Raw genomic sequence first — 15,718 nt, forward strand, 5'->3', positions numbered from 1 at the left:
AGACTCTTCGCGAATCTTTGAGTAGAGAAGCAGCTGCTATTTCACTTGTGTATGAGTAGATCTGAAATCTATTAAAGTATAGAATACTGGTACAGTAATCCTCACTAGTCCACCAGGGTGGAGTCTGTTATGTCTCTTTACTCAAGAAATTTTGATCTATGAGTTACTATTTAAAATGGCAAGTATTTAATCCTCTAGAGCAGGACTGAAATAGGTCCTGCAAAACGATGGAAAATACGATCACATCTGCACTATCTAAGCCAGGTATACACAGGCATGCAAACACACATACAGTGTTGGCAGTTGTGCTATTTTGGTAGAATAGGAAATGAAGAAAAAGCTGATAACACCATTTATCAGCTCTGAGCTACAGATACATTTTCCCCTGCAAGCCTGAGATTACAGATGTTAGCAGGCACAAGTCTGTATATTTTTTTCTGATTAATATTTACCTTTTGTTTTGTTTTTTGAATATGTATACCTAAAACATCACATAGAACCATAAAACCAGTCAGCATGCTTGACATTGTAAAGTTGGGCCAACACATGCACCTGCGATCCTTTCACATTATCTACTTTAGTGTGCTTAGTAAAACTGTTACTGTGACTGAGAGCTACTCTATGATAAAAGATAATAGGGTTGTATCTTGCTTGATTTCAAATAAAATACTTTTTAATTTCTCAGTTCTCCAAATGTCTGTGCACCAGCTTAACTGTGTATTTCAGCGGCGTATTTTCAGTGAATGACTATGTCTTTATTTAAAATGCTAGTTAAAAACAACAGTATATGAATAGATCCTAAATTACAGTTAAATTTATGAATTTCAGTTCTGAATTGAAATTCAGATGTGAAATACTGGTCTTGAGATCCATGAAAAGCAACTCGGCAATTCCCCTGCTTTCAAATATATCTTCTAAAATAGGGTTATAAATGCCATTTTCAGCATTATTCTCTATAAAAATATTGCAGTGGTGTATTTTGTTACCACCTAACCGAAGCCACCTATACTGAGAGAACTAACAAGTAAGTACATATTTTGTCAGAAAAATGTCTAAATATTTGAATGAAAAGAGGTCAAAAATTCTACCTTCCAAGAAACAGTCTGGTAGAGTATTTTTCCATTGTAATATATAACTGTAAATGACAGAAGCATGGCTTGGCCATGTGTTCACCCCTCTAAATTTCAAATTATTTGGGACAAATCTGATTTATTAGGCGTCTGTAGGAACAACTACTGTGACATGGCTCTGACTATAGGCTGTATAATCCTATAATCCATAATCATGTAATGGTTATGATCATTGTCTCAAAAGGCAGAGTACAAGATGAATATAAATAACCGTGTAGCCTGTTTTAAAGATTTTCTAGGTTGCATATCATCCCAAAGAAATGAATATTTGTATTTAATAAGAAAAATGAAATCAACTCTCTTCACTTAATCTTCAGAAAAGGCCTTGTAATGTAGGTTACTGTTTTATGAAAAGGGAAATCTAGGAAAAAACTGGATGATTTGGTAGGAAGATGGCTGAGACTGGAAGTCGGGAATTGCCCATTACTCAGTCCTGGGCTTGTGTATCTCAGTTACCATTTTTCTCCTGTGTAAGGCAGGGGTGTTTCTGTGCTTACAGGCTGTATTTGGGAGTCATGTCGTTGGGATTGAAGGTAACCATATCTATCACTTCTATAAAATGTATCTATAGCAGCTATGGACACAAAGTGAAAATGGAGGTGCAATATAATTCAAACAACCTGAAGTTTTCTGGACGACTCCTTTGTAGACCAGGAGACATTAATTCATATAGTATCAAATGGTATAAAAATACCTTTGTGAACATATTTTATTTCTGTGATATATCGGTGTTGTACCGTTGCCAGCAGAGACTTGTATAACAATGTAAATGGCTTTTTAAGTGTTTGTTTCCATCCAGGGCTCTTGCAGCCCAGGCACTTCCCAATCTCATTGTTCCTTTGTTCTAGCGGATGTACAAAGCACTGAGTGTTTTGTTTTCTGGACCAGATAGATTAGATAAAGTCTGATTTTCTGAACTTCACCTTCTAGGCACGCAACTCTTCTCTTTGCTAATGTACCTTACAAGACAGATTGCCCAGGACAGTAAAAGTGCTTCTAAAAATTTAAGGGTTGTCTCCTTCTGTAGAATTTGGCAAATAATGCTGATGACTTTGTTGATTTTTGCAGGACTAATGAGCAGTCAGCCCTATCCTAACTTTGTCAGACAGAGAGTTAAACTTCTTGATAGTTATCATGACTGTTCTCTTGCTATTGGTCAAATTAAAACTTTTTCATCTGTCTGTGCATCTGACCATATATAGTGGTGGAATTTATTTCTGACTCCCAAAGTTTGACCTTTCTGATTGGAACAATTGCCTTCAAGGAACAAGTTTATACCCCCACTATTCACTTTTGCCAGCATAATAGTCTTTAGTGGCTTAGTATATATTATAGGTGGAGCTGGTAGTCAAGCCTATTGTTAAGATTTCCTGACACTTTTCATTAAAACCTCCCATCTCAATTGCTGTAGCTGGATGAAGTTTTAAATATTTGGCCTGAAGTTTGATGCTGAAGTGAGTGCTAGGAAATGGAAGCCATTGGTACCACTGTATCTATAAAGTTACATTACACTGAGACATTGAGTGTAATTTTCCAGATTTTCATGTTGGCTGTTTCTTATTAAAGTTGTTACAGTTTTACTATCAGCAGATTTCCCAGCTTGTTACTTACATCCACAACTGGAAGTGTTTTTCTATATGTGTGTGTGTGTGTCTGAGTGATTGTGTACACATATATCCAGAAGTAACATTTCTGAATTCTGCAGGACTCTCTTGTAGACAGGTTTCAGTCGTATGTTTATAAATGTAAAGAAAAAGACTTTGAAAAGCACTGGCAACATGATGATATAAAGGGAGAGGTTTGGAAGCTTTTTTGTGCTGCTGTGTAAAACTTCAGACAATTCCAGTGCAAGAAATAGTGGTTTATGTTTTCTTTTCTTTTTTTTTTTTTTTCTTTTTAACTACAGATCCCTTACCACCACCTCGTTTTGAAGTTAATAAGGAAAAAACTACACTCACAAGCCTACAGGTTCAGTGGGATCCTTCCTCAGGAAAGGTGGACTTGTATAACCTGGTATTATTTGATCACAGTAATAAAAAGATACAAGAAGTCTCCATACCAGGAAGAATTTCAAAAACGGAAAACACTTTTTCCAGTCTCATCCCTGGGAACAAATACAACATTGTCCTCAGTGCAGTTGCTGGAAACAAGAGTACCCCAGAACTTCACATAAGTGGATCTACTGGTAGGACTTTTACTGTAGTTAATTTAAATAAAGCTACTTACAGTATTTTGCAGTTCTGCATTTTGAAATTAACAAATATATGTAATTCTTCTACCTGGAAAGATATAGATATCTAAGTATCTATTGATTATACATAGAACTAAACAAAATATGAATCTCTGACTAACTTAAAGGTTTGTTTGCTAGGAATGGAGGCATGTTGTTGTGATGTATTTGGACATAAATTTGGGGTTGATTTTTCACTAACCCTAAAGAAACTCAATCCATTTCAAAAGTACGTATGTTCAAAATTGCTGAAATTGTGGAGATAACCATTAGGCCTCAAGCATGTGGTTTTTATTCCAACAGTGCCGTCCCCTGTGAAAAATATTCAGGTCAGTGTCAAGACAGACTCTATTCACGCTTCATGGTCTCCTGGCTCTGGGCACGTGGATCGTTACAGGCTGGTGTTGCTGGATAATCATGCCCCAGTTCATGAGGTTCACCAAGAAGATCCTCTGACCTCCTACACTTTTTCAGGACTTACAGCGGGCCATGTGTATAATCTCTCTATCATAACCCAGGCTGCAGGATTGGAGAGCAGCAGTTTTCAAACTGTCAGGACAGGTATGATTTCAGAATTCATCACAACAGGACAAGAAGCTAAGGCCATAATCTCATAATATTACAGGATGTATTTCAGAATAATAAATGATTTGTGTTCCAAGTCTATATTGCCAGACTTCAGTGGCTGAATTGCTCTTGGCAGGTATTTCTCTCCAAAGGCTATAGAGGTGAGCTAGAGACACCATAAGCTTATTTCATTCCCTAAGTTACCATTGCAGCAAAGTTAGAAGCTAAATTAGCTTTTAGGATGTTTGCAGCTAAATTAGCTGCACTGCTTAATGTAGGTAGCTCCATTAAACATGTAAAGTTAGGTGTTAACAGTCTGAGCCCAAGTGCCATGGTATCACCTCATACCTGTGAGAGAAGTTCATCTGACCTGTTCAGTGAATTGAGGCAGTGTATAGCCTGGTTATTTCACAGCATTGAAGACAGTGTAACTCCAGTGATTCTTACTTAGCTGAATGGGAGGTGCAGAGCTTGTGAGTTTTGCAAAAATATATTTCTTGTGTCTTTTTCTCTGGATTGTAAAATAGCTGCGCTTCTGAAAAGGAATTGAAAGAAAGAGAAGTAGAATAGGTTAAGAAGTTTAAAATTGAATGGTTTTTTTGTTTGGTTTTGTTCTTTTTTCCCCCTAAGAAGTATTGTTTTGCAGAACCAGAGTTTTCAAAATGAAGGGTTTTTTTCCAGGGAGGCTTTTCAGTTCTGTGGTCATAGAGAGAAAGATGACATCCTACTAAAGCCCAGTGGTTAAAACACTCATGTAGGCAAAAACAAGGTCATGCCTTTTCTTTCCTTAATTTCTGGTAAACGTAAGGTGCAGTTTATCCTACACAAACCTCACTATGTAGAGGTAATTAAATATTAAGTAAGCAATATTGTGATGTCTAGGGCACACAGATGAGTGTTATTGTCACCTAGCACTGGCTGTTCTGGGGATTATTCTCTTGTTTCATTTATTTCTTCAGATTTTTTTTTATTTCTTCCTGTTGTGGGGTGCAAAAATTTTAAATCTCACAGGTTTTCTCAGAACATAAAAGCACTCTGTCTAGCTTGCAGCATGGCCCTCCGTTTCAGTACCTACTGTGTCCCAAGCCTGAAAAGTGAAGATATTGGAGGTGGCTGTGCTTTTCTTCTGGTGGAGCATTTGAATAAAGGAGTTTGATTCCAATCCCATCTACGCTAGTATAAATCAGGCATAGCTCCAATGATGCTGTAATGTTTATTCTACCAAAATGTTTAGAGGCACCTCTGGTCTTAGGAGCATGTGCCTGGTCTGTTTTATAGTCAAAATGACTAGGGTGAGTGCAGACATGGCTAACAGATCTTCTACTCTCTGAAATGAGAGTGGTCATCGTAAGAGGTGCCATTCTCAGCAGCAGAATATCTTAAACAGGTCTGGGTTCAGTTTCAGTGTGATCAGGCTTTGCCCTCTCACTGTTCAGGCACAATCGTTCATATTCGATCTCATATAACCATTTAAAAGCAAAACTTAACTGTTGCAGTTTGGAGGCAGCAGGTCTTACATGTTCTGTGGTGGAAATATTTTATTCTCTTTCTTACTTTCTTCTTCTAGCCCCAGCTGAAGTTTTAGATTTGACGGTGACTAACGATGACAGCTTAGAGGCTTTAAAAGTTAAGTGGCGAAGACCTTCAGGAAACCTCAATTTCTATAATATCACTCTGTCTCATCTTGGATCAGTTAAAGAAGTCAAAACTCTACAGCCACCGGTCACAGAGACTCACTTTGACAAGCTAACTCCAGGACGTCTTTATCAGGTTACTGCCCGCACAGTCAGTGGTGAACTGTTTACCGATCGGATGGCAACTGGCAGGACGTGTAAGTCTTCTGCTTCAGTAAGAACATTGTAACCAATGCTACTTTTGCCTATGCTGGCCTTGTAGAAAATCATTGTAGGAGACAAAATGATTTGGATTCCAGGCAAAATAAGATAAAGAGCACAATTTTGTTCCGGGAGTACCCCTTCCTGACTCTCTGGCAACAGTTAATCTGGCAGCCAAAAGCAGCTCCAGCATAGCTTGGGAGCAGGAAACAATAATGAGGTTTGGACCTTATAGTTGGGTGAGTCTGTTACAAAAATGTTCCACACTACTCCACTTCTGACCAACTTTATTATCTTGAATTCAACTCAGCATAGTATATAAAATTAGTTACATTATGGGGAGGTCCGCATGTAGTCAAATTGTTAATGGATTTTTAAGTAATTTTGCAAGGTCTAATATTATCCTTTCCTCCAGGCTTAAATCTACAAATAGGAAAAGATTACGTCTCGGCTGTCTTTGCTACCAACAGCATGGATTAAGGAAGGCATGTGGCAGCCTGGGTAGAGCTGGGTTATGTCTTGTTTATCTTCTTTCAGGAGTAGAATTTTCTTCCAGGTATCTGTTGTAGCAGTTCTGAACCTGAAAAATCCTGACATAATTCTCCTACAGCATTACTGACCACAAAGGCATGTCATCTTCTCCACATCAGCCTAGCCCAAGCTAAATTTAGATGGGAAAAAGTATATAAGTGGGTGAAGAATACATACATAAATTGTTAGTAGACTCAGAGCCAAAAATTATAAAATGTGTGTGTGAGAGAGAGAGCAGAGTATTTATTTTAGAGAATATTCATCATCTGCAACTAAACATCTCAAGTAAAAGGCACACCCTTGACATATCTAGCTGCCACCCCATTCTCAGTGCAAGCTGGAAGAGACCTGAAAAGCCTTTCATGTCCAGTAAGTACAAAGCTGGACTGGTTACATACATGTCTTTTTTGTTTGTCTAGCCTACCATTAAAGACCTTTAAGATTACCATTTCCATCTGAAGGGAGAGCTTCAGGCCTTCACTGAAACCACTGATCCCCAGATTTGTGACCTAGACCCGTTACTTTCAAAGTTGGAGATCTAGAAGTCCCATTTCCAACGATCATGTGCAATTCCTTCCCTTGACTTTTCCGTAGATACCAAGAGCTTTGGAAACAGAGTCATTTCAGCAGAAGCTGTGTGGCCTAAAGATAAATTTCTAAATCCAGGCTGTCAGGTCTACAGATGCTGAAGGGGTTAGACTCCTAGCATCCCTCTGTAACTCACAAAGCAAGCCAGGTGCCCAAGAACATTATCTACCTCACTATGTATTGCGAAGGTGCCTACGGCAGCAGAACCTGCTTAGGAGTGTTGTGGCAAGGAATATGGACATCTCAGGGACTGAAACTTTGCACCATAAGGGTGTAATGATGTCCAGCCAGTCTAATTTTATCTGTTATGATACAAGTACATCCAAGCTTCCTACCAAAACACTGTGTGCTTTTATCCACTCACTCAGCAGTCGAAGCACATCTCTCATATTCACTGGCGTGTGGGAGATCTAAGTTTGATACCCAGCTATGCCTGTGGGAAGTGAAACTGGTATCTCTCAATCCTTTACTAGTTGCTGACCAATTAAATACTAGCTAAGCCAGAAAAAACGTGAGAGCATGATTCTAGCCTTGCAGTTTACGGTTAATACTTGCTGATGGTCTCAGGGCTCCAACGCTGATCTCATGTAGAGTATCTTAACACTGAGCTACAGGTGTCCTAACCTAAGGGTCTGCATCTGTCTTCCAATCTCTGCTTGGTGTGGTTGGTATTTAATTATTCTGTGAAAATCAGAAAGCTTCAGTGGTCCAGTGTGACCTGCAAGCAGTAGGGCAGGAAGGTTGGGCATGTAAATTCAGGACCCTTGAAGTGAAGGACAGGACTGAGTGGATGCTTTAATGAACTTCAGTTTGAGTCTTGGTGCCCTTCAGCTGGGAGGGACTAGGACATACAAGGCCTTTGTGCAAGAAGCCATCAGGTTTTGCATTTCTGCTGCTGAGACCAGAATTTGGCCCACAGAAGCTGAAGTTTTGGCCTTAGCTTTGAGAAACTGGCCGACAGTTTCTAAGTGAACTTAAGTCCAGGAAGCAGCTGGGAAGCTAACTGAAAACTGCAAGATGCATCCGAGAAGTGCACGGGGGAGATTTTTCCTGCCCTAAGAAGGGTTCCCCATTTCTGATGGCAGAAACTAACAGTGAGAAGGGAGTGGATTGTGTGTGGGAGAGTAAAAATTATCCTAAAATGAACGCCAACCTTTGTAACAAGATACCTCCCGTTGCTCTAACTGATCCGAGTACTTCTGCAATAGCTGTGCTGCGAGACAGGTTTCGCCAGAGTGCAGTTAGGTCTTACCAGATACACCCCACTTCAGAGTTACCCTCTCAATCTCTGCATTTCAGTTCCCCAGAAAGTTTCCGAGCTGAAAGCCGGTGGTGGTGGCTGGCTGAGGTCTCTGCGAGTGACCTGGCTGCCCCCTGCGGGAGACTGGGAGAGGTACCGCCTGCTGCTGTGGAACGGCTCGGCCCTGCTGCTCAACGCCACCCTGGAGAAGGACACCACGGAGTACCTCGTCCAGGACGAGGGCCTCATCCCGGGGAGGCAGTACGGCGTGGACGTCGTTGTGGAGAGTGGCGATTTGCAGAGCAAGACCAGCTGCACGGGGAGAACAGGTCAGCGTGATCGTCCGGGAAGCGGGAAAGTGCAAAATGTTCAGCTGGGCTCTGTGGACAATGAGAAAGAAGGAGTGCTTGGGAATCCACAGATTAATTTCTCTATTAATACAGTAATTAATGCAGTAAAAAGGAACTCCCTTGAAAGCAATAGGAATATTTTTATATATTATTTTTAGCAGTTCTCAGGGTTATTTTTGTGGTGTTTGTTAGTGAAAGTTGTGGGAATTATTTCACCATTCTGTCATGACTGAGGCATTACACTACATGTACTACATTTCACTGTTACATTTTATAGCTGATTGTAGGCACCCTATGTACTTCTTAAAGAGAGCAATATAGATCTTCCTGTATTGTTCATCAGTATTTTCTGTGGCAAACTGATTTCCTTCCCAGCCTGTGTAAAGGGTATCAATGGTATTAACCAAAGCTGCTTGAGGTGTATGTTAGTGTGGCTGTTCCATAACATCTCAGTTCTTGTTCTCATGCTCCAGAAAGAAAATGGGGTTAGTCTGTTCAAGTCAGCCTTTCCAAAGGAATTCCATATACACTGCAAGGATGTGAGTGGAATTCTTTTGCAGCGTTAGTCAAAGCCATATCTGATTGCTTTAAACTTAAAAAATAATTGCAATGTAATTGTTAATAGTTCTGCTCTATGAATGCAAAATAAGTGTAACTCAGAGGAAAAGAAGACTTGGAGGAGGCAAGGCTCTAGCCTGAGCCTTATCTCACTGGAGAATGTGAGATAAGAATGGGCCACCCTACTTTATCCTCATCCTTCCTTGTGTGCGCCTTTCCTGCTACACCCCTACCTGTCATTCCCCGAGGCCTTCGTTTTGTTAATATTGCACAACGACAAGACCAGTAGAAGCTACAGAACTGAAGCTTTCTCTAACTTCTAGCCAACTTGATCAGAGCAAGGCACATTCTCTTCTTACTTACTTTGATATACATGACAAATAACTTAATTTAAATCGATGGTGTTACTTTTAATTGGTGCACCTAAGCAATTAGAACATGGTCCAGTAAATAATATCCAAGAGTGGGTATATCACAAGTGTGTTTGACCCACAGTCAGGTACATAACGTACCTGTTATGAAGCATAGGTATTAGGCCCTCTTCTGACTTAATTTTCCCTTAGATAAACCCACAGTCTTGGAAAATGGGGGTTGTTCACTCTGGAGAAAAGGAGGCTGAAGGGAGACCTTATTGCTCTCTACAATTACCTGAAAGGAGGTTGTAGCGAGGTGGGGGTCAGTCTCTTCTCCCAAGTAACAGGTGATAGAACAAGAGGAAACGACCTCAAGTTGCACCAGGGAAGGTTTAGATTGGATATTAAGAAAAAATTTTACACTGAAAGGGTTATCAAGCGTTGGAACAGGCTGCCCAGGGAAGTGGTGGAATCACCATCCTTGGAGGTTTTTAAAGGATGGGTAGACGTAGTGTTTAGTGATATGGTTTAATGGTGGTTTTTATGGTCAGTGTTAGGTCGATGGTTGGACTAGATGATCTGAAAGGTCCCTTCCAACCTAGACAATTCTATGATTCTATTTCAACGTAACATGGACAAAATCAGATCGGGGACTACGTTAGGTGACAGATGCCCTCTGTGTGCATGCATGCACACACACACACATATATGAACACACACAGAGAAATTCTCCGATCAAATTCTTTCTTTTGTACCACTGTAAGTTTGGAGTGTCTCCCAACTTGACAGAGATATAAACCATTGCAAAATCAATGTCACTCTGACCCTATAATTTGCATCCTTGTTTGTTACAGCTAAATTGGTGTAGATCTGTTTTATGGTACAAATGTTTTATAGCCCTGTCTAGCACCTACAGTTCAAGAGGAAGCTCACTGACTTCACTGCATTTCCATTCATGCTAAAATATATATCCTGACATGAGTTTAAACCTAAGCATTACAGCCATAATGCATTGCTGAAATCTGCCGCTACAGGCCTTTACTGGAAGAGTAGCACAAATATTAGATTTGTAAGATTGGCTTCCTAGAGAAAGGTAAAGAATCTCCTCTTGATTACAAATTCTCTGTTGTGGTCACATTTCTGTCTAACAGAACAGATTCCTTACAGCAGCTTGAGATATGGTTTGTGCGTTCACTACAAGGTCCTGTTCTCATTGTGATATTTGTGTACTTTTACAGCTCCAGAGCCTGTTCTCCAGCTCCGTGTGAAGCATGCTAATGAATCTTCACTTAGTGTCATGTGGATGACCCCTGTGGCGGAATGGGACAGCTACGTGGTTTCACTGGGAGACAGGGATCTTACTGTCATAAAAAAAGGGCTTGCAAAAGAAGCTAAGGAATTCACTTTCACTGACTTGGTACCTGGAAGAAAATATACAGCTACCGTCACTACCATTAGTGGGATTTTAAGCAACTGGACTTCAGTGGAGGGAAGAACAGGTATCATCCTGCCAAACTATTTTAATCTTTACTTCTGTTAACCATTAACAACTTTCTTTGCTTTGTAGTGAAGTGAATGAACTCAGTGGCTAAATCTCAAAAGTCTTGAATTTACCTGTGTTTCCTCAATAGAAAAGTTATGTTTCTGAGTCTCCTGTTTCTGACTGTCAGTTATCTTGAAGTATTTATTTAAGGTTTTGGGGAAATGGATATGTAATTCCCGGCAAAGCGGTTTTCTGAAATATTATGTCACATCTGATCAATCTACATTAGCACAAGATTCCACATACGAAGAACAATTTTCACTGGGTATCTTCAGGAAGGTCACTTCCTTGATTCAAAGCATTCATCATCTGGAAACAAAAAATACCACCACCACACAGGAAAATGTTGCTTTAGGGAGAACATTCCAAGGTTGACAGACACAAAACATATGTGACCTTGAAAATTTATTTTTAATTTCTCTGCTCTTCTGATTCCAGAATCTGTATCTGTTATTCAGGATGATGACTGTGACACAAGGAAGGTCCCATTCCCACCCCCTGCAGGGTGCTAATTTTGTGCACGTGTGCAAGTTTTAAACCATATGTGTTGCTTCACTCTGCTTGACTTACGCAATCTCCAGTGCAAGAAAAGTCTTAAAATGTAGCTCTGGTCTGGCACAGCACAGGGAAAAAACAAGCTGCTGGTGTTTAAATCTAATCATGCCTATGGCTTGATAGTGGTCCTTACTTAAATGTTGTAACTCCTTCCAAGGCCTTTGACTTACACTTTCATTTCTCTGCTATGCAATTAGATAGCTGGGATTTCACTTCCTTCTGCCTTGCGCCCCTTTAGGAGGCCTATTCAGGCATAAAGGTTACAGCGTCCCACTTCACCAGTATAAATCAATGCTTGACAACACATCAGGCTGGGGTAGCGTGCCAGCATTACATTCAAAGTGATAAGGAACAAACATCACTGAATTTGAACATGGGTCTTAATAAGCATCCCAAACCTCTGAATCTTTTCTGCAGTAGGACAGCTTACTAGGATTGCAAAATATTGCTGTAAATATGACAGAAATAGGTCTTGGATACATCCCAGATTGGTCAGCTTCTAGTGGAACCTGAGGTATCACTAAAAGTGCCTTTAGCACAGAAATGTGGCACAGTGTCTTGTTGGGGCTTACTACATTATGACAATATTATAAAACAGGTGGGATTTTTTATTAAGTTTTTTATCAACATTACATTTTTTCAGCTATGTGCCTAATTTTCTAGCTTTTGCTAATGATTGCTAATCCAGTACTAAGTGTGCAAAAAAGTTAATACAAAACAAGAGATGAAGCTTGCAATCACATTTTGTAAGGTCAGAGTGTTCTTGATTTCAGTTGTGCTTGGTCATGTAAGCAGAAATACTTAGAAAGAAGCAACTGTATTCCCTTGCTTTGACCAAATATTGTCAAATTAAAAAAAAAAAAACAACAACAAGATTTTGGGTAAAATTTGTGCTAGATACTTCATTCCCTTTGTACTTTCTTTTTCCTTTTTGGTCTAAGTTATTTAAGCTTATACTTTTATAAATGTTATTTGTTTAGCAATTAATTCATCTTTTGATGCCAAAAAAGTTAGTATCCTGCAGATCTTCTGACATAAAAAGTAAAACCAAACTCATTGATCTCAGTTACCCCTAAAATTAAAGGGTCTGACGTTTCTCTGGGGTATAGATGATTGCGCCTGAGGCGTTCATCAAACTAGTTTGCTATTTATATGAATGAGAGATGGGGAATAGGAGAGGAAAGGGAGAATGGAAAACACAGACTATAATTGAAACAGTCATCAAAAAAACAAGTTATTTTCTAAATTGATGGCTTTTGTTTAATGGTATTTAGGAAATGCTATCTCTTCCCATTCACTGATCTTGAATCATTTTATTCTGACTGAGAAAAGCTGTGCTAAAGCCTGAAAGACCTTTCTGTGCCTTAGATAGTTTCCCATAGACCACATCCCACCAGACAGGAAGCAGTGCACAGTTGGGTTATTTTTAGTCCTGTTGAGTCTGGCTGCAAATTGGAATGTTGTTTTGATGCACTTCCTCAGTGTGACTAAACTTGGGTTATTTGGGGGATCTTGTTTTGTTTTGTTTTGTTTCTCCTCAGTAACATTATGACAATTTTCTTTGCAGTGCCAGCCCAAGTGACTGGTCTGACCGTGGCAAGTGAGGGATCAACCAACAGCTTATTCACCAACTGGACAAGAGCGCTGGGAGATGTAGACTCATACCAAGTGCTACTGATTCATGAGAATGTTGTCATTAAAAATGAGACTGTTCCCAGTGAAACCAATAGATACCACTTTTATCCCCTGAAACCTGGAGGACTCTATTCAGTTGTTGTCACCACTGTCAGTGGGGGAATATCTTCAAGGCAAACGATCGCAGAGGGGAGGACAGGTAAAAAGGAAATACTCCAGCACGTCTTTTGTCAGTTCCTAAAAGCTAAATGTGTTAAAGAGAATGGTCTTGTGAATAAGCCACTGGGCTGAGAATTCAGAAATACAGGAGTTTCGGCCATATAATTCCTGTGTGTGACCTCAGGCACACTGTGGGTCCAGATTCACTGTGGGAGCTAACTGCTCTGCCTTCAACATGAACTCTGTATAACAGGGATTCTGCGGTTTGCTCCAATGTTCTCCTTGAAAACAACTATTTTCAGGAAAAAGAAAAACAGTTTTCAAAGAATAACACTAAAAGGCTTAAAATACATAGACATATTTTGTAAAATCTTCCAATATTTTTGACTCTGACAGCTGATGGGCAGCCCTTCTACAGATGTCAGTTCAGTGCATCAGAGTCCTATGAAAATGTGGCAGTTAATTATGATTAAGGTCTGCCCCTGTAATAACCCTAATAATTTTGTATACCTGAGCAATGGTAGTTCTGGCAGTGTGGAGCCTTTGAGCTCACCTTGCTGGCTTGAAAAAATAAATTGCATTCATGTTTTGGCCACTAGGCGTCAGAGAACTCATTGTAAATGAAACACATTCTTCTATGAGCCTCAGCTTCATACCGGCCTCAGTAGTTATCGCTATTACTGATGAATGGCGACTCGAGAGGATAACTCATCTTCAGGGATTTTAGAAGTGCTGGGATTGTGTCACCAAAGACAATTTTCAAAAAGCCGATGACTGCTGCTGAGTGGAGTCAGTGCAGAGCTTCTCAGGAGTCCCAGACTGCTTATTTTGCAGGGTGGCATTCCAGACATTCTCACGACAGTAGGAATTGGCTAGTTAAAGCTCTTCTGGTTTTTCCTCTTTGTTGCACAGTTCCTTCCAGCGTGACTGGAGTAACAGTAAATAACTCAGGTCGCAGTGACTACCTCAGTGTCTCTTGGCTGCCAGCTTCTGGAGATGTAGACAATTATTTGGTAACACTCTCTCACGATGACAAGATTGTTCAGACTCTCACCATTTCCAAATCCTTCAGTGAATGCTCCTTCAGTAGCCTTACTCCTGGGACACTTTACAATGTGATGATAACCACGAAGAGTGGAAAGTATGAAAATTATTCCTTCAGCCAGGAACGAACAGGTAAAGAGAGCCTCTTAGTGAATCCAGTCACCATAACCACGTTGTATAGCCATTAGCAATGATGGATTAATATCTGGCCAAACTGGGATGTGTGAGTAGGGGTTGGAGGGTCAAACCATAAAACTTACAGACTTAGTCTTATTCTTATGCCTTAACTGCTGCTTTATGTCATACAAAATTACTTTAGCATGCGTAAAAGTCATGTGTCAATCCTTGTGAGTGAGCAGAAATCACGTATCAGTTTTGACTCTAATGCACTTTCCTGCCCTTGGCCCCTCTACTTGGATGTTCAAGCATATCCTGCAGAGCATCCCCCCAAAAATTTACTCAAACACTGAAAGAATGGGGTAGGAGTTAACTACTAAAATATTAGTAAGCTGTCACATAAATGAATAACACCCTTGTCTATTCTTTTTGGTCATATAACACCCATGTCTATGGTTTTGGTAATGCAGTGTTCAAGAATATTATAACAGGAATAGAGAAATTTCAAAGAAGGGTGGCAATAATGATGGAAAACTTTTTAAAACTTCCTCAAAGATTGAAAAGACTGAGATTTTCCACTTAGTAAACCAATAGAATAAAAGAAGATGGTAAGGAGTCTTAAAACGACAGAGTATCATAAAGTTAGTGCCATTTTAGTCTTCTCATGATGTAAATGCAAATTGAAGGGAAAGCCATTTAAATGAGGAGAAGCAAATTCAGGACTAGCGTGAACCTATGGAAGTCATTTCTATAAGCAAAACTGACTAAGTTCCAAAAGACCAAAAATTGGAAAGGCAAACTATTATCATATGACATAAAGCAGCCTGGAAACTTCAGTTACTGTTTTAGAGGGTAGGGTATTGCTTAAATCCACATTGTGGTCTTTTTGCAACTTCCTCAGAAAAGTGGTAGTTACCACAAGTATTGTCCACTGCAGCAACTCCTGTTACTTCAGGAAGTTATTACTTTCTGAATCTTTAATTGTGTTGTTTTTTTTTTCCTTTCAGTCCCTTCAAGTGTTCAGGGACTTACTGTCAGCAATTCAGCCAGGAGTGACTACTTGAAGGTGTCCTGGTTACATGCCTCTGGATATTTTGATAATTATGAAGTGATCATCAAGAACAACAATGACTTCATCCAAACAAAAAGTGTCCCAAAGGATGAAAATGAATGTGTGTTCACTAATCTGGTCCCAGGGAGACAGTACAGTGTCACGGTCAGCACAAGGAGTGGGAAATATGAAACTAGTGAAAGAGTCTACGGCAGAACAAGTAAGTAAAGAC

General features: G+C 39.8%; 1 protein-coding gene across 1 annotated transcript in view; it reads left to right on the forward strand.

The window, feature by feature from the left end:
* PTPRB (protein tyrosine phosphatase receptor type B) overlaps positions 1-15,718 on the forward strand; it is a 56,720-nt gene that overhangs the window by 18,902 nt on the left and 22,100 nt on the right. The window contains exons 5-12 of the mRNA XM_074165270.1: positions 3,037-3,315; positions 3,664-3,921; positions 5,495-5,758; positions 8,181-8,450; positions 10,621-10,881; positions 13,048-13,314; positions 14,187-14,450; positions 15,443-15,706. Coding sequence (XP_074021371.1) covers positions 3,037-3,315; positions 3,664-3,921; positions 5,495-5,758; positions 8,181-8,450; positions 10,621-10,881; positions 13,048-13,314; positions 14,187-14,450; positions 15,443-15,706 — 2,127 coding nt within the window. The remainder of the gene's footprint in view (positions 1-3,036; positions 3,316-3,663; positions 3,922-5,494; positions 5,759-8,180; positions 8,451-10,620; positions 10,882-13,047; positions 13,315-14,186; positions 14,451-15,442; positions 15,707-15,718) is intronic.

This window comes from Numenius arquata, chromosome 2 (assembly GCF_964106895.1).
Source record: "Numenius arquata chromosome 2, bNumArq3.hap1.1, whole genome shotgun sequence".
In the NCBI taxonomy this organism is placed as follows: domain Eukaryota; kingdom Metazoa; phylum Chordata; class Aves; order Charadriiformes; family Scolopacidae; genus Numenius; species Numenius arquata.